This window comes from Aspergillus piperis (assembly GCF_003184755.1).
Source record: "Aspergillus piperis CBS 112811 unplaced genomic scaffold BO85scaffold_6, whole genome shotgun sequence".
In the NCBI taxonomy this organism is placed as follows: Eukaryota; Fungi; Ascomycota; class Eurotiomycetes; order Eurotiales; family Aspergillaceae; genus Aspergillus; species Aspergillus piperis.
The window spans coordinates 248,626-267,891 of NW_020291596.1; the positions used below are offsets into that span (position 1 = coordinate 248,626).

Sequence of the window (19,266 nt, forward strand, 5' to 3'; positions counted from 1 at the left end):
GCTTTGTCGATACCTGGTTACTTACGTTGGGCAACAGGGTGCGTAGTGAACTATGGCTGGATGTTCGAATACCCTGTGGCGGGGGGGGGTAGCGACTACAACATGATCACATGTGGCACTTAGGAAGCAGCACTCAAGAAGCTCTCCTGATGGCAATGATCATTAGGTTAGTGGTGTTGTAGCCTTATCGAGGCGGGTGTGGGTGGATACTGTATGCTTTACGGGATACTAAACATACGTGGGGCAAAAAAAAAACCCTCCAAAAAAGATGACCAGACTGGGGCTCGATCCCAGGACCTTATCGGTGTTAACGATACGTGATAACCAACTACACCATCCGGCCAACTTGCTGAAAGACTGCTCATATTTGTGCTACAGAAGCCTGTACTTAAGCTCTTTGGCAATATCCAAGGAGGAGTAAATGAAGCAGGGACGACTGCTTGGTTGGGGTGTTTAGCAGAAGTTCCGGCTGTTTACAAATGAATTCTTAGTTTTTATATGTAATGGTCAACTTTTTCAATATGGTAACCCGTACAGCCTACGCTAAACTAAACGATGCTGTTGATCTGGAATTTCTTGTGCCGGTAACTAGTCAACTGCTGGAATATATACTAGACAGGTACAACACGGATCCGAGGGCATGAGTGCTCGATGAGGGCAACACAAATGTACTTAGCTACTATGTCTGGTAAAGGCTACCCATAGGTACAAAAGTTCACCAACAGCTATTAACAACCCCAGAAAAATTTGCACAATTGATAGGCTGGCTATTTTTCTACTCGTAGGGCACCCGACCTACATCAAAACAGGACACCAGTGTTAGATCCCGATACGCGGCACAATCAAGAAGTCGTGGTCACATCTATAGGTGAGAGATTAAGATACTTATCTTCTTACAATCGACCTTTATGGGCTCCAAGCTTGACTGTACTTGTCCATAGGTGCATTGAATTCGAGCATAGACGTGGGTTGGGCTAAATAGCTTGCGCGGAGCCGATATTGCGGAGGACACCTTCAGGGGCAATTGAATAGCCGCTGATAAAGTCAAAATCATGAAGCGCTTTCAACAAGTTGGCCGGATGGTGTAGTTGGTTATCACGTATCGTTAACACCGATAAGGTCCTGGGATCGAGCCCCAGTCTGGTCATCTTTTTTGGAGGGTTTTTTTTTGCCCCACTTATACTACACCTCCGGCCCACCTTTACATCTTCTAAATCCTGTGGATTATTCTCATCTATGCGAGTACATTTTTGGCGATAGTACTCGAAGGATACGCGGAGATCGCGAAAGATAAATCTTGTTATATTGTAAACACAACAGTGAATTACTGACTCAGACAAGATACTTTGACGTTGCGAAACATGAGAAACCAAATGGGGCCGAAACAAGACCCAAGTTCCCTGTTATAAGCTCACAAAGCATGCTGATACTGCGCCCCCCAAACGTTCTCGCTATCTGCTGGAAAGAACCCTTTCAAAACATTTTGCAGATGCGTTAGCTCCAGTGGATAGAGCTCACCCAAAAAATGTTTGCCCCAATTTATCTTCTCTTTCTTATCCCCCTCATTATCACCGCCCTCTTGGCTGACCCCGCTTTGGCCACAATGTTCAATCCTACTAGTGATAGCCAGGCACCATTCTTGCTCTAGGTACATCTTGAATGCACGGATATCCACGAGATCCTCGGGCCTGGACATGGCTTCCAGGGCTTCCCTTAGGAGTAGCTGATCGCTGGTATTTATCCAGCCAATCCCCAAGACCTTAGGGTCCGAAACACGAGCAATGATTCCCAAAGCATACATAACGCTTTGCACGATGCCGGACCGGTTATCGCGTTGGATGTCAGACTCTCTAAGACCTCCGGTGTCATCGGTCAATGAAGGATAGAAAAAACCATCTTCTTGCTCAACCAGGTAGTTGAACACGAGAATCCGAACGATCCGATTTACTGTCTCATTGGATGTGAATGTCACTTCATTGAACTCGACTAGCTCCTGAAAGGCTTCTTCTGACGCTTCCATTTTGATGCGTGACTTGTTGGTAGATGAGGATGTGAGATGATCCAAGTATAGGGTAGAGGTAGATGTGCAGAATGGAGGCAGGAGCCAACTCAAGGAATGGGTCCATTGAGGGTTTTTATAATGTGGTGCTAGGGAGGGGAAGTCTGGGTTGAAGTGAGCAAAAACATATGGTATAGGCAGATCGCGGGGATGTGAAGGAAGTTGTCGCTATGAAGTGGCTTGCACCTAAAGTAGGATATCGATTCATTTTGGAGGAACCCGCAAGTAGCCACGCAACAAAGAACGAAAACAATGGACTGAAAATGATTCAAACACAACCACTTTCCGACGATGAGTCTTTTGAGCAAGATGACTGGTTAAGATCTTAACAATGGAAAACCACTGATGTAATAACATACAGTGGAATGCCGACTCTGTGCCATATATTCACGTCATCTGTCTCACCTGCCGATCTCTATAATCCAGCAAAAACAGTGACAATGCCTGTAAGAGTTGAGTATAGCATAAACTTGAGTCTGTCAGACATACTGAGTAGGATAATACCCAAAGGTTTTATGACTCGTATTGCCCCGTAGGTTAATCGCGATAATTTATTTCATCCTAGATCAAGGTGGAATTCCCAGATTTGGTACTGCGAGCGAGCTCCAAAGAAGCTTCCAAGGTGCCAAAAGTATCTTAGAAAAGGGTGTCAGGTATTAGATACCTTGGAATGGTAGACCATCTTATAAAGTTGATCCCTGGAAGTGCAAAGCGTGTCGCTGCATGTAATCACATTATTATCATGCTTCTGGGAGCCCTTTTACATGGGCTAGACAGCTGAAGATTGGAGTAAGGATATCTGAATACACCAAAAAGGTGCAGCTATGTTGTAGCGGAAGAAGATAGCACAAGAGCAGAGAACAAAGTGCGCCGCGAATCTTGCTTAGACCGAAGAATGAAGAAGGAGGACAGAAGAGGGTGTAAGTTGGGTCTGCAAGATATGAACTAGCGTGGTTCTTCACATGACCTTGGAGTGAAGAGAGCCGTGGGATGGAATTTATCACTACATCTATTTAGGAATGACCCGGAAGTTCCAACAACCCCGCTGAATGTATCGCAGCATTGAAGATGGCAACTGCCAACCAACATTGCCTGGGTTTCCGAGGGAAACAAAGGATCTCGATAAAGAATCCCAACTTTCGAATACCAGCACGCCACATTCGCAAATAAGTGTGATAACGACCCCATAGTACGGAGTATCCCATTCACGACAACCGCCACGTACGACCATGCAGGCGAGATAGAACTATTGACTACCTAATGCACAAGCCAAATCCCTCATCCCGCTCGGCGGTAAATCCACAGGCCATGTGGAATCGAGGAAGGACCCGAGTGCTCCGATGCAAGGCCATCAATTTTCGTCACGTCCGTCGGCTAAGAGTCCCACACGGTGGTAGACATGCTCGTGAATCCTCCCATGACAGCAAGCACACATGGCACAATCCCGTCCAATCCAGCCCAGAGCCATATCACACTTATCGACAGCCTTAGGCGGGGTAATGGAACTATGACCACGCCATTCTGGAAGCCCGCCTCTCACAAATGGGAGGTTAGCGCTGTGCAGCTGCAGGAAATCAATAGTTCCTGCAAAGTCTTATCAGGTGGGGGCCAGCTGAGCGTGCACTGCACCATTCGGCATTTTATGGCGCGTCGGAGCGGGGTGTCCTGGTAATCGCATGGAGTGTTGGCTGACCAGTTTGGATCAAATTGTCGTGTCCAAAGGAGGGCGACTTCTGCAGCCGGTGTTGGTGCAAGGGCACTCTTGGTATACTTCTGTTGGAAGAGGTGGTACTGCCGTTGGACCGGTAAGGCTATCACTGTCACAACCGTTGGTGAAAGTCCAGTTCAGCCTTGGGGTGGTATTGATGGGGTCCAAAGAGAAAGAAGTGATCCGGACTCTGGCTACTAGTGATATTAATCGACGCTAAAATCAATCCGTCCACCAGTCAGATTCCAGTGTTTGGCGTGTTCTGTGCTCAACCTGCATAAGGGCCATGCACGAGCCCATCACACGGCACGCCCGGCGCTTAAGGTTATTTATATCGCCCGACCCATTGGGTGCCGCTCCCCCGGATCCAGGTTGGATGGCAATGACTGGCCCTCGTGCTTCACGGAGCCGGGGATTTACTATCCTTAGAATTCCCAAAATAGTCCAGAGAGGGGTTGCTGCAGCATTACTCTGTGGAGCGTTGGTGAGGGATTTGGCGTCTCTATCGCCGGGCTTCCCTTCCCCTCCTTTAGTGTCCAACTGGGGACTGATGAAGATTTATTGCTCACGATCTCCCCAGTACAACAAAGCTCTTTTTCGTTTTCTCTCACGCACAACTTCCAGTAATTGGAGTTGAAGTGCTTTTGACTCTTAATTTTTTTTCTTATTCTGGTCATCACTATTGCAGTGATCGTCTTATACATACCAACATGGGTGTCATGCGTTTACCTCGCCCAACCGGCGTGTATGTGCCGAACTCACCCACACGGAGCCTCAAGGGCGATATGATCTCCTCCCCATTATCACCTGAATTCAACTTTGACTCCGAGACCTTGACTCCTTCCATTATTCCTGCCCTTGAATACGTTTCTTCCAAGCTGGAGCAGAGGATGATGCACGTTACTCTGCTTGTCGGTCGCGGAAAGCCCTACCCCACCGGCCAACCATCCGATCTCATCGTCATCCCCATTACTCCTCTGGATGAGGCAGCATGGCGGATCGTGTTCCGCACGGTAGCCAAGGGAGCCAGCAAGTTCTCTTTAGGCCACAGCTGGACTGATGCCTTGAACCGGAGCCAGCACGAGCGCCAGGCCCACGACTACCTGATCCAACAATCGATCATGCAGAATGAAGTGATCTTCAGCAGAGAGGGTCTGACACTGCTGAACGTGGACCGCATCTATACCCTGAAGCGCCGGCTGTGCATCCTTTCCCATCGGGGAACACCGCCCGAAGAATCTTACATCTCATCCTGCGCGCAGCTCCTCCACCGTACCATCAATGACTTCCATGGTCGACCCTTCAGCAGGGCCTTCTTCCACCGTGTCTACGAGCAGCTGGATGTGCCTGATATGCTGTTATCTCAGGTGGCGGATGCCTTCAGAAAGCAATACAAGCAGGAAGGAATTATTATCCCACCTCCTGCGAAGGCCGATGTTGCACCTCCTGCCAAGACCAATGTGCCACCCCGGGTGAAGGTGGAGCGTCCCCGGAAGTCACCACTACGTGCGACCCGGGCAGCTCGTCGCCAAAACCCTCCGCCAACAAGATACAACTTGCCAACCAAGCGCGGGCCCAAGACACCATTGTCTGCATCTGATGTGACTCCTATCACTCGAAATGAATGGAACATGCTCCGTACGGACTTTCCTTTGGGCAAGTCCACTGTTACCAAGTGGACACCATCACCAACTGTTATGGCTGCTGCGTGAACAGCATCATTGATTGCTTGACACTATGTCGAGCAAATGCTATACCACCAACACCCCCAGCACCATCATGGCCATGGTCATGATCAGAGGGGCCCTCCAAACCCGAGCCATCTGCGCATCGGAGCAGTCTGAAATAGTATCCCGAGTCTAAAGGGTAAGAATACCTGCACGTTTAGTATATTAATTTCCGAACCTAAGCTAATCTCCCGTGCAGGACCGTTCTCGGACTGGCAGGAACACTCCACCGTTGAGCGGAATTCCGCCGACAGCCATGGCTGGCTGAGTGGAGCTATCCGAGCGATGTCGGCAAACCGGCCAACTAGGCGCAGGGACCACCGCAAGGCGGGTGGATCCTAGAGAGAAGAAACCACCCGCGAGCACGAAAATATTCGGAAGGTTGAATGCTCACCCGCAAACGGATCTATCGTCCCGACCGATCCTTTCGAAATGAATGATCAGGTGAATCGGACTTGAGATGAGAAGTTGGGCTCACAGGGAATGAGACGTGTACAATAGACCTGCATGAAATGAAAGTACTATCTTCGCATGATTGAGTTTCCAGTACGTAAAGTGAGGGGAAGTTGCAGTGTTGCACTGGGGGAGTAGACTAGAAGATGAAGTCGGAGATGCAGCAGCTGCTGGTCGGCGTCCTCCGCCTTCAGATGCGGGCACGTCACGTGGCAGTTGTCTCCAGAGCCGAGCAGACCAGAAGATTCAGGCTTGCATCCATCATTGTGGGCACAATCTCACAGAGATCCTCGATATATTGTTATCTGTGGTTTGTTTGTTTCTTTTCATCGTTTCTATAATAGACATAGAAGAGTGTATTGCGTACAGCCTTCTCCAAAGTAAGACACCCCGGGCGTCCCCGGTACTACACCACCCGAGCAAGGAACTAACTGCTAGTGAACAACTCCAACAGGACCCTGTGGGACTGCAAGGAGCTCCACTGCAAGAACTCGCCAAATGGGCTTTGCATAAGTAATCCTTCTCCTCTGGTCCTCAGTTCGTCAAGCCGGATCCACTGCTTGGTTGGCATTGATAATTCGACCGTCTAAATTCTCTTATACTTTATCGCATGTGAGCCTTATCAGGTTTTCTTTTCCCCTCCCGCACCCCCAAAAGCCTTGACATTCCCCACGGCACGCTCCAACCCACGGACAACAAATCTTATCCAGATAAATCATCCTATTCAGCCACTCGATTCCATTTCAACTGCGGACTGCTGGAAGGGGTATCTCTCAGGAATAAACATATTAAAGCACTTGTCGCGGGAGTCCCTGTGGCTGTTATCTATCAACCATGCGGGACTCGACCCCTCCCAGTCCTAACCCAAGCCATGTCTCGGAGGGAAATGGCCAAACCGATGTTGCAGGTAGCAAATGGAATATCAAGAAGTTCGTCAGGCAGGCTGAGCGATCGCATCGTCGGTTGCCGGGACTGAAGAAGGTTCCTTTGCCTGCCATCGCCATTATTCTGTTTATTGCGTTCATTAACGTTGTGGTGTGGATTGCCGCCGCAATTGTGTTGGTATGTGTATCCCCTTCTTGCCCTCTCGACTGAAATCATATCTAAGCCACAAGCTAACATTTTTCTAGCGCTATTACCCGTATGTCACCTGAAAGCTGTACTCACAGAGCTAGCATCATCTTACTAAGTCACTCCAGGTCCCTGGTGTCTAATGCCGTACTATCTTATACTCTCGGATTGAGACACGCATTCGATGCGGATCATATCTCGGTAATTACCCCATATCCACTCCAGGGAATAATTATTAACAAGTACCGTGTAGGCAATCGATTTGATGACTAGAAGATTACTGGCGACGGGCCAAAAGCCCGTCACTGTAGGCACCTTCTTCTCTCTCGGCCATTCCACGTGAGTTCCTCCCTTTTCAAGACACGCTTCTTCAAGCTAACAAACATCAGCATTGTTATCATCACGTCCATCGTAGTCGCAGCCACTGCTGCGGCTATCTCATCAAGATTCGACAGTTTCAGCACCATTGGCGGTATCATCGGCACTTCAGTTAGTGCCGCTTTCCTGATCCTACTGGGTCTTATGAATGCCTACATCTTGTTCAAATTATACAAGCAAATGCAAAAGGTCTTGGATCTACCCGAAGGCCAAGAAGATGAAGTGTGGAAGATCGAGGGTGGTGGTGTGCTATTCTCCGTGCTCAAGCGCATGTTCAAGCTTATTGACAGGTAAAGACTCCACTCCACCTATTGCCAAGTAAGAGTACTAACCTCGCTCAGACCTTGGAAAATGTATCCGCTTGGAATCTTGTTCGGCCTTGGCTTTGACACATCATCTGAAATCGCCCTTCTTGGCATCTCGTCTGTCGAAGCTGCCAAGGGCACTAACTTTTGGGTTATCCTGATCTTCCCGGTCCTATTCACAGGTAAGTTTCTAATATCCTCTTTCTAACACATCAACTTTTCTAACAACATACCAGCGGGAATGTGTCTCCTCGACACCACCGACGGAGCCCTAATGCTCTCCCTCTACGTCCAACCCTCCGCCAACTTCCTCCCCCCAAAGAGCGACACCTCTTCCGACGCGCCCCTCATGGGCGAAGACACCGAGGTCGAACCATCCAAGAACCACCGCGACCCAGTAGCATTCCTGTACTACTCCATCGTCCTAACCTGCCTAACAGTGATGGTCGCCATCGTCATCGGCGTGATCCAACTCCTCACTCTCGTCCTGAACGTCGCTAACCCCACCGGTAAATTCTGGGACGGAGTCCAAGTAGCAGGAGACTACTACGACGCCATTGGCGGCGGTATCTGTGGACTCTTCATCATCATCGGCGGCCTCAGTGTGGTTGTTTACAAGCCCTGGAGGAGATGGATTGCCCGGAGACATGGAAAGACCTTTGTTACTGATGTCGAGGGGTACCGGGATGAAGAACCGTCTACGACTAATGCCCCTGATACGCCGATTCTGGATGAGGGGAGAGATGGGGCTGCTGCTGTTAATTATGGGGCTACGGGGAAGGGGGATGCGGCTGTTACGGTGGAGCCGGTTGGTGGGGGGCCTGCGCGGTAATGAGGGGGGTGTTGAAGGGAAGAAAGGGGTGTGTTGTTGGTGCTTGGGGAAGGTTGAGGGGGTAATGAGATATGAGTATGCGATTGACATGCATTTTACGATTATATACCGGTGGATTTATATGCTCTATGGGTTGATAGAGTTAAAAAGTTATGCGTTTCTGATAGCATTTAATACATATTTGGAAAATGGAAATACTAGTCAAATGAATGTCCTCGGTCAGGGATGACTGCTAAGCAACTAAACCAAGTCTCTTCTGTGATTAACTTCTAAGATAGCCTTATAATCATGTGACCCTTCGTGTATAACCCGGACAACCAGTACACAACCATTCAAAACCAAGCTTAGCCTCTTGCAACTCATCTCGTCGACAAGCTATTCATCCTCCACGGACTAACTAGCAGCACTCAAGGACCAATAATCAAGCTCTGAGCATGGAGAACAGAGCTCCGATAGCCACAACCCAGAAACATACACCACCACAGCTACCAAAACCCATCCTCGCCAGCCATAACCGGAAGCACTCGCATGCGCATTCGCATTCGACTCAGGGACCGAACCAGCCACGCCATGAAACCTAAACCTCTATCGGCTGGAACGGTACCACGACGCCTCTGGGTCACCGAGGCAGTCACCAACAGTGGTCACTACCAAATATTAGCGGTCCTTATTCATCCCAAGTTCTTTTTTATGTATGAAGAGAAAATGGGAAAATACCTGTCAAACCCCTCGACTTCGTCTCATCGAGCATCATCTTCGCCAAGGTAACCACCGTCTGTTCCTTAGTATCATGGGCCAAACAAAGATTACCACCATTGTTGAGCTCAGTGACGAACTTGTCATAACTCTGATTGATCAGGTCAGGGCTGTTGTGGTTATAGTCCTTGGTGTCAATACTGGCTGTGATAACATGGTAGCCGAGATCCTTCATAACCTGGAGGGTCAAGTCATTGACGTCGAAGTAAGGGGGACGCATGTAGGTTGGAATATTGCCCATGGAGCTTTGAAGCACGGACTCAAGACTGGTCATTTCTTGGACGATTTGGTCGTAGCTTAGTGTGGGGAGGCTGGTGTGGTCGTAGCTGTATGATGTAGTTTTTAGCTTGTGTGTGTGGGGGGAGTGTAGTTGGGGCTGCATACGTATGGGAGCCAACTTGATGTCCCTCCTGTCTTATGCGCTGGATAATCTGGGGGTTTGCCTGACTGGCTTCGCCGAGGACGAAAAAGGTAGCTCGGACTTTGTATTCGCTGAGAAGGTCGAGCAGTTGGGGGGTGTATGATGATGGGCCATCATCGAAGGTCAACGCAATGGTGTTGGGGGTGGTGCATGTGGTAATGACCTGCCCGAATGGGATGTCCCTGCTGGTGATAGGGGCACATAATGCGCTGGGGCTGATTGCTGCCAGAGCGATCAATGCGAGGGACTTGAACATGATGAAGACTATGTCGGTGATGGAAGGCAACCTATAATGTAGCTATAGTGCTATTAAGTGCCAGATGTGCTCAGTAAGAGGGGCTGGGTTGGTTTATCGTCAATGGTACCCGGCCTACAAAGCAGACAAGGACTTGGATAATACCCTCTGAGTCTCGCCTGCGACTCGGGTATATATCGTTCATGATGGAGGGCCTGAGCACTCTACTAAAGTGCTATTCCGTTTCTGTTGTTTTGATGACGGCCCGCTCCTTCATAGGCCATATTGGAATGGGTGTATAGCCAGATGCTCAACCCCGTCCCAAGGCGCAAGAAGCCCGAATACACAGAATTTGTTTGTCTAGTCATAGGGCTTCAATGACAAACTTTAAAATGGACCCAGGGGTGCGAAAGTCAAGCGAGGGGCTGGGTTCTCACGACAGATTGTTGCACTGTCAATCGAAGGGTTATTTGTCGTGACCCCTGACTAGAAGTAAATGAGGCTGAGCAGCTGGGAGTCCAATTCTAAAGATGACTAGGCACGACATGGTATGTTACACAGATAGTATACTCACTGGGTGTCTACAGGCTCTTGTAGAGTTGATCTATTGAGATTGTCAGATATTCTCGCATCCATGTTACATGCCAATGCTTTGCTATCTTCACTTCACATACCATAGCGAACATTTGTCTAGCAATCAATGATAGGAACTAGGAGAAGTCATTTATCAACTAAAGTCAGTTTTCCATGATAAAAGCATACCCCTGTAGCACGCACTTCTGAGGTCTGTGCCTGGTTCAATTTCAAAACACAGTTGAGTCCCGCCATCCTCGTCTGTTGATAGCACCTCGCAGATACCCTAGTATTCATGATCCGAACATGGAGAAAACGTCCGAGGTCATGAGATCGTATTTGAAAAGATATGCCGATTTGTAAATTCTTTTGACATACAGACATACTAATGACACGAACGAAATGACTCAGGCTATCTGTGGCCCCTTAGAAACCGTGTGTGACAATTGTGCTGCTTTCCTTGGCATAAATCCGTGCAATAAGCTTATGCACAAGACTGGTTACGCGTATGTGTCTAATAATGCATATGATGAGACCCAGGGCAGAGAGTTGAAGTTAATCCATATGACCGTGATCAGAAGTTGGGGTGAGTGTGCATAGTGACTTCCCTATCGGGTAACCTTAGATGGGGGGTGCGGTGTAATGCCTCAGGCATCAATAGAAATACGAAGGTGACTGACGTCAGCCATCACGACGCAAGATTCGCATTCCATTCTTCCTTTTGCTTTAGACAACGCGCACCAACCACGGCAAGAATGATGATCTATCCTAATTGATAAGATCCTGGTACTCTCGTGTTTGATTTTCACGACGACCGATCGGAGTGCCTACTTGACTCGAAAGCCGTCGTCCTATGCCACTATCCAGCAACTAACTATCCAGCCGGGTCTTCGGCCACGAGACACATCTAGCACTGTCGCAAGCTAGACGCCCTGATGATTTTACTTAAAATCACTATCTTATCTCTAGGGATCTATATATACGATATAATCTGGAAGTGACCTATACAGAAGCCTTACGTTGGGGCTTCTTACACTTCATTTACATATGAATCTCGTTGAACCCAATCACAATGAATATATAGCTTGGCCATGTCCGAAACTACAGCAAGCTCCCCTACGCAGGATGATGATGCAGGGGAATCTGGTCCCAGCTTTCTAAACTGCCCGCCTATCTTTGTGCTCCCCACCCATCTCAGTCTGGAATCGCTTCACAGCATAGAAGAGGAGCTGGTTAAGCGAGAAGCACCTCTGACCTACGACATATCCGAAGCCAGACTGGTACTCGGGAGAATCGGACAAGGAAAGCGAGCAGCTTTAGAACTACGATCTCGTGGAATATGGACCGAACCTATCAGTAAATCTGAGCCCCCAAAGAAGCGGCGTCGTGTCAATGCAGCCGAGTCGAAAATGGCTGCAGACCAGGCCGACATTATCGACCTCAGCACGGAGACAGAAGACGAAGAAGATGGGATGAAAAGTCGGCATGACCCCTCGCGGCATCTCCATCGGACACAGACTGACTCCCCCGCCGCGGAGTCAACCGTTTCAAATCCGTCTGACGCGTCTTCCGTGTCATCCTCCGTTGCACAAGCAGACACCATCAGCGTCGTCAAACTAGACTGGCTGGACCAATGTCTCAAGGCGCAAGAGCTCCTTTCTACCGATCCATATACGATTTACATCGCCCGACGGGCTCCACGCCCCGTAGAGCCCTCAAAGCCAGCCTCCCTAGGGAGCGATATCCTCCAACGAGCTAGGCAAGATGCCGCATTACGACCGCCACCAAAGCCACCGACCGTATACCACCATGCGCGTACTCACGATTCTACTCACAACCCGCCCAAACTATACCGAACCACCACCTCGGAGAACGAAGAAACCGAATCCCTTCCCCCAGCCCCAGACTGGGTGAAGGAGCACGTTCTCTACGCCTGCCTGCGCTCCACCCCCCCCCACCCTCCAAACGAAGGCTTCATCAACCAGCTTATCAAAATCAGACAAATCCGCGAATTAACACTCGACGAAATCGGGGTCCGCGCCTACAGCACGTCCATCGCAGCGATAGCAGCCTACCCGCACGAATTCCGCCGCCCCTCTGAGATCCTCACCCTCCCAGGCTGCGACACCAAAATCGCCAACCTCTTCTACGAATACCAACAAAGCCCAACGGGCACCCTCTCAGCCGCTACCCTCCTAGACACCGACCCAACCCTCCAGATCCTCAACAACTTCTACAATATTTGGGGCGTCGGCGCCAAAACCGCGCGCGAATTCTACTACTACCGCCACTGGACAGACCTAGACGACATCATCGAACACGGCTGGAACAGCCTCACGCGCGTCCAACAAATCGGCCTAAAATACTATGACGAGTTTCTAACCGGCATCCCCCGCCCCGAAGTCGAACAAATTGCCACAACAGTAACCCAACACGCCAACCTCGTCCGTCCAACCTCCTTCGACAACGAAGAGAAAGGCATCCAATGTATAATCGTAGGCGGCTACCGTCGCGGAAAACCCCTCTGCGGCGACGTCGACCTCATCCTCACCCACCCAGACGAATCCCTAACCAAGAACCTGGTCGTCGACGTAGTCGCCAGCCTGGAATCCTCTGGCTGGATTACCCACACCCTAGCCCTGCACTTAATGACCTCTAACCGCGACCAACAAACCCTCCCCTACCGTGCAAGCAACGCCGACAGCACGGGCAAGAACTTCGACACATTAGATAAAGCCCTCGTCGTATGGCAGGACCCCCACTTCGACGACAATACGAACCAACCGGAAACAAAAACCCCTCAAGAAGAAGAACACTACGCAAAGAGTAAACGAAACCCAAACCCCCACCGCAGAGTAGACATTATCATCTCCCCCTGGCGAACAGTCGGGTGTGCCGTTCTCGGCTGGTCAGGCGATAAGACCTTCGAAAGAGATCTACGGCGGTATGTGAAGAAGGCGCATGGGTGGAAGTTTGATTCGAGTGGGGTTAGGGAGAGGACGTCGGGCGGACAGGTTATTGATCTTGAGGCTGATGGGGAGACGTGGGAGGAGAGGGAGAGGTTGGTTATGGAGGGGTTGGGGGTGGGTTGGAGGAGGCCCGAGGAGAGGTGTACCAGGTAATTTAACTATCTCTTTTTGCTTTTGGGAGTGGATATTATATATATTGGTTTATATTCTGGATTACTACACGTGAATTGTTTGGTAAATTGATGTGGAGTGGCTAGAGAAGTTGTGTATCATTAAGTTGAGATTTGATTCGTGAGGTCGTTCAGCTAGAAAGGTAAGCAGTATGTAGCTGGATACCTGACCGGATGACTATATCTGCATACTAGTAGAACGCTGGGAGGTAAGAAGGATAGAAAAAGCCACGTATATAACCGCCAGAATTGATTCAGGTTGTCTCATTGATGTAGTTGGTTAGGTAGGTAGGTAGGTAGGTAATATAAAGGAAGAGAAGAGGAAAAGGACACAAGAAAACGGACCAAACCACATCCATCCATTCCAAGAGGAAAAAGGGAGACTTCATTTCATCGCCAGAAAATGCAACTAATACAAGGATGGAGACTCATGCAATGAGACGAGACGGGAACACTTCAAAGAATTACAGAGAAGCGAAAGATAATTGAAGAGAAGAGAAAAGAAAAGGAAAAAAGAAAATACAAAAGACACACACAGACACACACATAATAAAGAAACATAGAAGCTTCCATCGATCAATCAATCAATCAGGTAAAGTCAATCAAGTCATTCATTACACCAGAGCCCTGGAGCTAGTCATTTCACCATAGCGTCCTCTGCCCCGGGTAGTATCGTAAGCATTCACCACTCTCATCTGTCCACCTTCGTCGGCCTGACTGAATGCGTAGCCGCGCTGTTTCCGCATACGTTGGACTTGACGGACTTTGCGGATCGCCTTCTGGAATTGTTCCATGCGGGGGCGGTAGTCCTGGACGTTGTATTTCTGGATTTCTTGCACGTGGTGGTAGTGTTGCGGGTAGTACATGCGTTTGGCGTATTTCCAGGCGTAGTCGCGGAGTAGGCAGATGCAGGGGAGGATGACGGCCATTAGGTAGAAGACGGGGTCTTTGAAGAGACGGGGAATCGTGCCGTAGTATTCTTGGGAGAAGCCGATGGCTGGGGCTGCGTAACCGTAGGCCGGGAGGAAGATGAGCCAGAGCAACATCGAGCCTGGGATGGCGATGAACGTGTATTTGGTCCAGATGTTGGTAATCAAGGCCGCCTTGCCTAGCACTGTTGCTAGTGCTGCGGTGTAGGTTGCTTCGGCCCACACCCAGTGGCCGGAAGTTTTACCATCTCCTGTGGGTCCGTCCCAGAGGAAGAATAATTCCGAGACGACGTACAGCAGGAGGGAGTGGTAGAAGCCGTTTAGAACCCATGACCAGAAACTGTGTCGCCTGAAGAACATACCCTTCTGTCCGAGTTGGTACAGTTGAGGATAGCGGTCCAGCAGTCGAGCGGAAATGTACTGGTCACAGATACCCATTGCGAATGGAGGGAGAACGGTGAAGAACACGTTGTAGAAAGAAAGTGTCCAAGATTCGTAGATAACCTCACCAGAGAAGGCATTTTGGAAGGAATACTAGAGGTTGTCAGTAGCAGTACAAGATGGCGAGCAGCTTCGCCCAAGCTAAGGTAAACTCACCCAGAATTGCGTCATATAAAGAGCAATGTTCTTGTAGAACGAGTACAGAATGACACGACTTATCCGGTGGTAGTTCCAAGCACCATGGACAAGCAGAAGCTTGCGAAGATACCGGAACTGTGCAATAGCAACATCCGCAGACCGAGCAGCTTGTAGACCTTCGACACCACTGATACCAACACCAACGTGTGCGGCTTGAATCATGGACACGTCGTTTGCGCCATCTCCAATAGCGAGAAGTAGAGACTTAAGATGGCGTTTAACAAGCTTGACGACAAGGGCCTTTTGAAGGGGAGAAACACGGCTATAAAACATTAGCTCAGTCCCGCCTACGGAAGCGAGGTTAACTTACCAGCAGACCACAGCTTTACACATGACAGCCAGGTCCAGGAACAGCTTCTCCATATCCTTTTCAAGGGCAAACGTCAATGATCGACCATCAATGATCAGAGCTAGCGCTTCGATTTCACCAGAGGTCCCCTGACTTTGAACAGCCTGGAGCTTCTTGGTCAAATTATCTCGAGTTGCCTCCGCACTCTCCTCATTGATAATCAACAATGTCATGTCCTCGGAAATAAGCTTGCACGACATTCCAATGTTGATGGCGGTTTCTTGTCTGTCACCAGTCAAGACCCAGATCTTGATTCCTGCCGTCTGGAGGGTATGGATAGTGTCCGGAACTCCATCCTGCAGACGATCTTCAATTGCTGTGGCACCCAGGAGATAGAAATCCTTCTCAATCAGCTCCGAAGCCTTATCCAGCTCGTCGGCACGGTTTCCACCAACTGTTGTCGCAGCCTTGTCGTAGATCTGGTACCACTGCTGGAATTCGTCTTCGGGAACTTCACGCATAGCCAAGCAAAGTGTCCGAAGACCATCCGATGCATAGTCCTCCAGATGCTGCAACGTCGCTTCAACCATTGGGTTGTCGGGGTGCAGGCGTTCAAGGATGACAGTATCCGCACCCTTAGTATAGATGCGGATTTTTCCATCAGGGCAGCGAAAGATTGTCGACATGCGCTTTCTCGTAGAGTTGAATTCGCAGACCGCCAAAAGTTCATATTCGTAATCCTGGTTGTCAAAAGTGAAAATCACTGACCGGGGCTTACGATTGGAGAAGGCATAGCCCAGGGTTGCAGCACCTTCGACAAGTGCACCTTCGTCAGGAGACGCGGCTTGATATTTGATCTTCCCTGGCTCTTTCTCAGATCTCTCCGGAATGACCGTGTGACAAGTAGCGAGCAGAGTGAGGAAATGATGTATAGCATCTTTCGAAGGGTGAGAGCGCAGGTTCTCCCTCAACTTCTTGAAGCTATGGACTCCGACCTCCATTCCGTCCTCGACGGTGGCTTGCCGGTCCTCGGGAATGTCGTCACCGTACTGGATGCCCGAGATCGTGCATTGCTTGAACTCCATCATGTTGCAAGTAAGTGTACCAGTTTTATCGGAGAAGATGTACTCTATCTGGCCCAACTCTTCAACCAACGAGGATGTCCTGCACGTTGCCGGTGTATCTGTCTTATCGTAGTAGATATCAAGATCGGAGTTGATCAAGAAGGCTTGAGCATACTTGACGATTTCAATTGTCACGAAAAGCGAGATAGGGACAAGGTTCGAATAGAGAACCCAATAGGTAAAGATATCAAGAACGAATTGTTTGACCGGATTGGTAGAGCCGTAGTCCAAATACGTGAGCTTACTAGCCTCAGTTTGGCGAACAATCAGGTCACCAACGGAACTGATGACACTCAGTGAAACTAGAATGCCAACCAACATGAGAATTTGAACATTCACCATGCGTTCCACCGCAGTGCGCTTGATCGGAGTTGCTGTTGCGTTCCGCATCAGCTTCGATTCGTGACCCGTGAAAACGACAATGCCATGGACCCACGGAGTGTTCCTGAGGGTGGCGCCTCGAAGGAGAAGCTGGTCCGGCGCCAATGGCAATTCCTTTTCACCTCCACCGGCGTGCATTGTCAAAGTTGCTTCGTAGGTGTACAGACTGCTGTTTGGCTGCTCGGACCGAACCCGTCCACTTAAGCGACTGAGATCCGCGGGGCTGACCAAATGCGCGGTTTCCGGAATTGCCTGCTTAATCTTCAAGTTCGTTTCCCCGTCCAGGTTCGCGGTCTCGATATAACACAAGCCCTCGGGTTCCGAGGACGCCAGTAGAACCAAATCAGCCGGGAATGGTTGTTCGGACTCAACCCGGACAATATCTCCCACAGCCACATCGATCCACTTGGTCTCATGGAACTGAGACCCCTTCAGAACCTGCGTTTTCGAATTGTTCAATCCTTTGTCAGACATCCTGCGCTTGTAGTCCTCAACTAATTCCTTGATGGCCGATACGGCTAACACAATACACAGCGGGGCAATCGTAGTATATCTGTTCGTCGGAGACACGTTCGGAATCTGCTGGAGAACGGCGGTGAAGAGGAAGAAAAGGTTGGCGTATTTCGAGAATTGTTCGTAGAGGAACTTCGGGATAAAGGTAATGACATTGTACTTGGCCGTTGAAACGTGGTTGTCGACGTATTTGTGCGTAGCATTGGCAGGCGGATTGTTCAGAACGATCATGCGAGGACCCAGCGTAGACGGGTCGACCTTTCTGCGGCCAAATCCAAACTTGAAATCCGACTTCTTCTTTGCTTTGGGAGCCCTGGCCGCGCCGCCTTCGTCCGGATCTGCACTGTCCACCCGCGCAGCTCTGGCTCCAGATTCCGTCAGGGGCAGATCCATCTCCGAGTACTCAGCACCCATGCCCAGCATGTGCTTCGCTCTGCCCATCAACCCGCCTCCCAGACCCAGTATGCTGTTCCTTTCCTTTGCTTGCCGAACGCGGCTATCGGGTTGTAAATGGTTATCATCTTGGTAGTCGAGATCGTAGTATCCGTGCATCGACCGGTCATCGTCGAACTCGTCGAGGGAGTAGCGGTGGTAGTTGCTTAACCCGGAGGTTTGCGAGTAGGTGCGGGACATGTCGGCACCGGAGTAAGGATCGGTCATGTATACCCCCGCTTGGGTCGGGGGATGCGCGGGCATTGCATGAGCACCGGACTGCGGCGGCACCTGTCCGCCGACGAAGTGATCGTAGGAAACTGAGGGACGCGGGTGAGGAGTTTCGGAGTCGTCAATGTCGTATTGTCGCAACAAGTGGTCATCGTTGACCGGTGGGCGTTGTCCCGAATTGTACATGGGAGCCGACTCATCCAGCAGCAGTTCATCATTGTGGCCAGCGGCTGGATGAGGGCCGGGGGGCCTACCGCTGGCCATGACGCTGAAGGCGGACAAACAGATGCCCCTGGAGCATTGATTGGCCGGGACGAGACAGGAGAGAGGATCACCGAAGACTGTGGACTTGTAACGCGGTCGGAGCACGAGGAGGTATCAAGCGGAATACTCGAGAGTCGATAGTAAGCGACGAGGAAGGTGCGAAAGTTGGGGATGGGGGGTGGTGAGGAGAAATTCTGACTGCCTGGAGGTTAAGCCAGATGCCGCGCAAAGGCGTCGAGGCTAATCAGAGTTAGCGTTGGATCACCGCCAGTGGCTGGGCCGACACGATTCTTTGTCTTGTTCGATCCATACCCCGTTAAGACAGGGTGGGTTTGCCCGCGCCAGACTGGAATGAGAGCTAGCTGGTGCCCACCCTCTGAAACAGTTTCAGATTAATATAGCGAGATCAACCAAAAGAGCCGTCCATGTCCACCATTGGAAAAGAGAGCTTCCTCTCGGCAGTTGGTTGTTGTTCAGTTCCTTCCAAGAGAAATGGCCTGCTTGTCACGGGGCTGCCAGATCGGGTTAGTAATTCCGAATTGGGAATGGCGGCATGGAGTATTATCGTAATACCGTTACATCGTGATGACACGTGAGGCGTCTCATGGTCTCCATCTACAAAACAAAGTGCTTGACTGCATGGATTTCTAATGAGGAGATATCCTTGATACTATGCACAACATGCAGAGAATCTGACATCCATGTCACATGTTCTCGTGGCTTGGCTCATCTGCAAGTCAATTCAAAGCAACTCGCAAGTACCCACAACATGAGCATCCAAAGCTGCGCCACGATCCCGGTAAGCAG

The 19,266-nt window shown here is 50.0% G+C and overlaps 7 protein-coding genes and 2 non-coding genes across 9 annotated transcripts; 5 read left to right on the forward strand and 4 right to left on the reverse strand.

The window, feature by feature from the left end:
• Positions 1 to 269: 269 nt before the first annotated feature.
• Positions 270 to 343, reverse strand: BO85DRAFT_t120. Its single transcript has one exon. It is a non-coding gene; the product is annotated as a tRNA-Val (tRNA).
• Positions 344 to 1,073: 730 nt separating this feature from the next.
• Positions 1,074 to 1,147, forward strand: BO85DRAFT_t109. The gene has a single exon. It is a non-coding gene; the product is annotated as a tRNA-Val (tRNA).
• A 264-nt stretch (positions 1,148 to 1,411) lies between these two features.
• Positions 1,412 to 2,020, reverse strand: BO85DRAFT_369120 (uncharacterized protein; the record flags this gene model as incomplete). The annotated part of the gene is made up of 1 exon (XM_025655902.1): positions 1,412 to 2,020. One exon carries the CDS (start codon positions 2,018 to 2,020, stop codon positions 1,412 to 1,414), a length of 609 nt encoding a protein of 202 aa, XP_025516880.1.
• A 1,332-nt stretch (positions 2,021 to 3,352) lies between these two features.
• On the forward strand, positions 3,353 to 3,860 carry BO85DRAFT_258865 (uncharacterized protein). Its single transcript, XM_025655007.1, has one exon. The coding sequence runs from the start codon at positions 3,459 to 3,461 to the stop codon at positions 3,729 to 3,731; it is 273 nt and encodes a 90-aa protein (XP_025516881.1). The 5' UTR covers positions 3,353 to 3,458; the 3' UTR covers positions 3,732 to 3,860.
• Positions 3,861 to 4,344: 484 nt separating this feature from the next.
• Positions 4,345 to 5,479, forward strand: BO85DRAFT_417939 (uncharacterized protein; the record flags this gene model as incomplete). Its single annotated transcript, XM_025657789.1, has 2 exons — positions 4,345 to 5,203; positions 5,246 to 5,479. The coding sequence occupies exons 1-2, from the start codon at positions 4,478 to 4,480 to the stop codon at positions 5,477 to 5,479; spliced, it is 960 nt and encodes a 319-aa protein (XP_025516882.1). The 5' UTR covers positions 4,345 to 4,477.
• Positions 5,480 to 6,781: 1,302 nt separating this feature from the next.
• Positions 6,782 to 8,533, forward strand: BO85DRAFT_486577 (HoxN/HupN/NixA family nickel/cobalt transporter; the record flags this gene model as incomplete). The annotated part of the gene is made up of 7 exons (XM_025663397.1): positions 6,782 to 7,009; positions 7,078 to 7,088; positions 7,147 to 7,219; positions 7,272 to 7,357; positions 7,408 to 7,686; positions 7,738 to 7,883; positions 7,938 to 8,533. 7 exons carry the CDS (start codon positions 6,782 to 6,784, stop codon positions 8,531 to 8,533), a joined length of 1,419 nt encoding a protein of 472 aa, XP_025516883.1.
• A 292-nt stretch (positions 8,534 to 8,825) lies between these two features.
• On the reverse strand, positions 8,826 to 10,246 carry BO85DRAFT_258927 (chitin deacetylase). Its single transcript, XM_025655008.1, has 3 exons — positions 9,674 to 10,246; positions 9,251 to 9,615; positions 8,826 to 9,180 (listed from the first exon to the last, which is right to left on the reverse strand). The coding sequence occupies exons 1-3, from the start codon at positions 9,964 to 9,966 to the stop codon at positions 9,119 to 9,121; spliced, it is 720 nt and encodes a 239-aa protein (XP_025516884.1). The 5' UTR covers positions 9,967 to 10,246; the 3' UTR covers positions 8,826 to 9,118.
• Positions 10,247 to 11,609: 1,363 nt separating this feature from the next.
• On the forward strand, positions 11,610 to 13,640 carry BO85DRAFT_368383 (type-X family DNA polymerase; the record flags this gene model as incomplete). The annotated part of the gene is made up of 1 exon (XM_025655865.1): positions 11,610 to 13,640. The coding sequence occupies one exon, from the start codon at positions 11,610 to 11,612 to the stop codon at positions 13,638 to 13,640; it is 2,031 nt and encodes a 676-aa protein (XP_025516885.1).
• Positions 13,641 to 13,955: 315 nt separating this feature from the next.
• Positions 13,956 to 18,635, reverse strand: BO85DRAFT_259026 (aminophospholipid-translocating P4-type ATPase DRS2). Its single transcript, XM_025655009.1, has 3 exons — positions 15,536 to 18,635; positions 15,184 to 15,487; positions 13,956 to 15,120 (listed from the first exon to the last, which is right to left on the reverse strand). The coding sequence occupies exons 1-3, from the start codon at positions 18,457 to 18,459 to the stop codon at positions 14,272 to 14,274; spliced, it is 4,077 nt and encodes a 1,358-aa protein (XP_025516886.1). The 5' UTR covers positions 18,460 to 18,635; the 3' UTR covers positions 13,956 to 14,271.
• Positions 18,636 to 19,266: the final 631 nt, after the last annotated feature.

Coding starts and splice junctions, on each gene's coding strand:
- BO85DRAFT_258865 (XM_025655007.1), top strand. CDS start 3,459: ATGCTCGTGAATCCTCCCATGACAGCAAGCACACATGGCACAATCCCG.
- BO85DRAFT_258927 (XM_025655008.1), bottom strand. CDS start 9,966: ATGTTCAAGTCCCTCGCATTGATCGCTCTGGCAGCAATCAGCCCCAGC. Junction 9,616..9,673: donor CATCAAGTTGGCTCCCATAC/GTATGCAGCCCC, acceptor TACATCATACAG/CTACGACCACACCAGCCTCC. Junction 9,181..9,250: donor GAAGTCGAGGGGTTTGACAG/GTATTTTCCCAT, acceptor AATATTTGGTAG/TGACCACTGTTGGTGACTGC.
- BO85DRAFT_259026 (XM_025655009.1), bottom strand. CDS start 18,459: ATGGCCAGCGGTAGGCCCCCCGGCCCTCATCCAGCCGCTGGCCACAAT. Junction 15,488..15,535: donor TGTAAAGCTGTGGTCTGCTG/GTAAGTTAACCT, acceptor AATGTTTTATAG/CCGTGTTTCTCCCCTTCAAA. Junction 15,121..15,183: donor TTTATATGACGCAATTCTGG/GTGAGTTTACCT, acceptor GACAACCTCTAG/TATTCCTTCCAAAATGCCTT.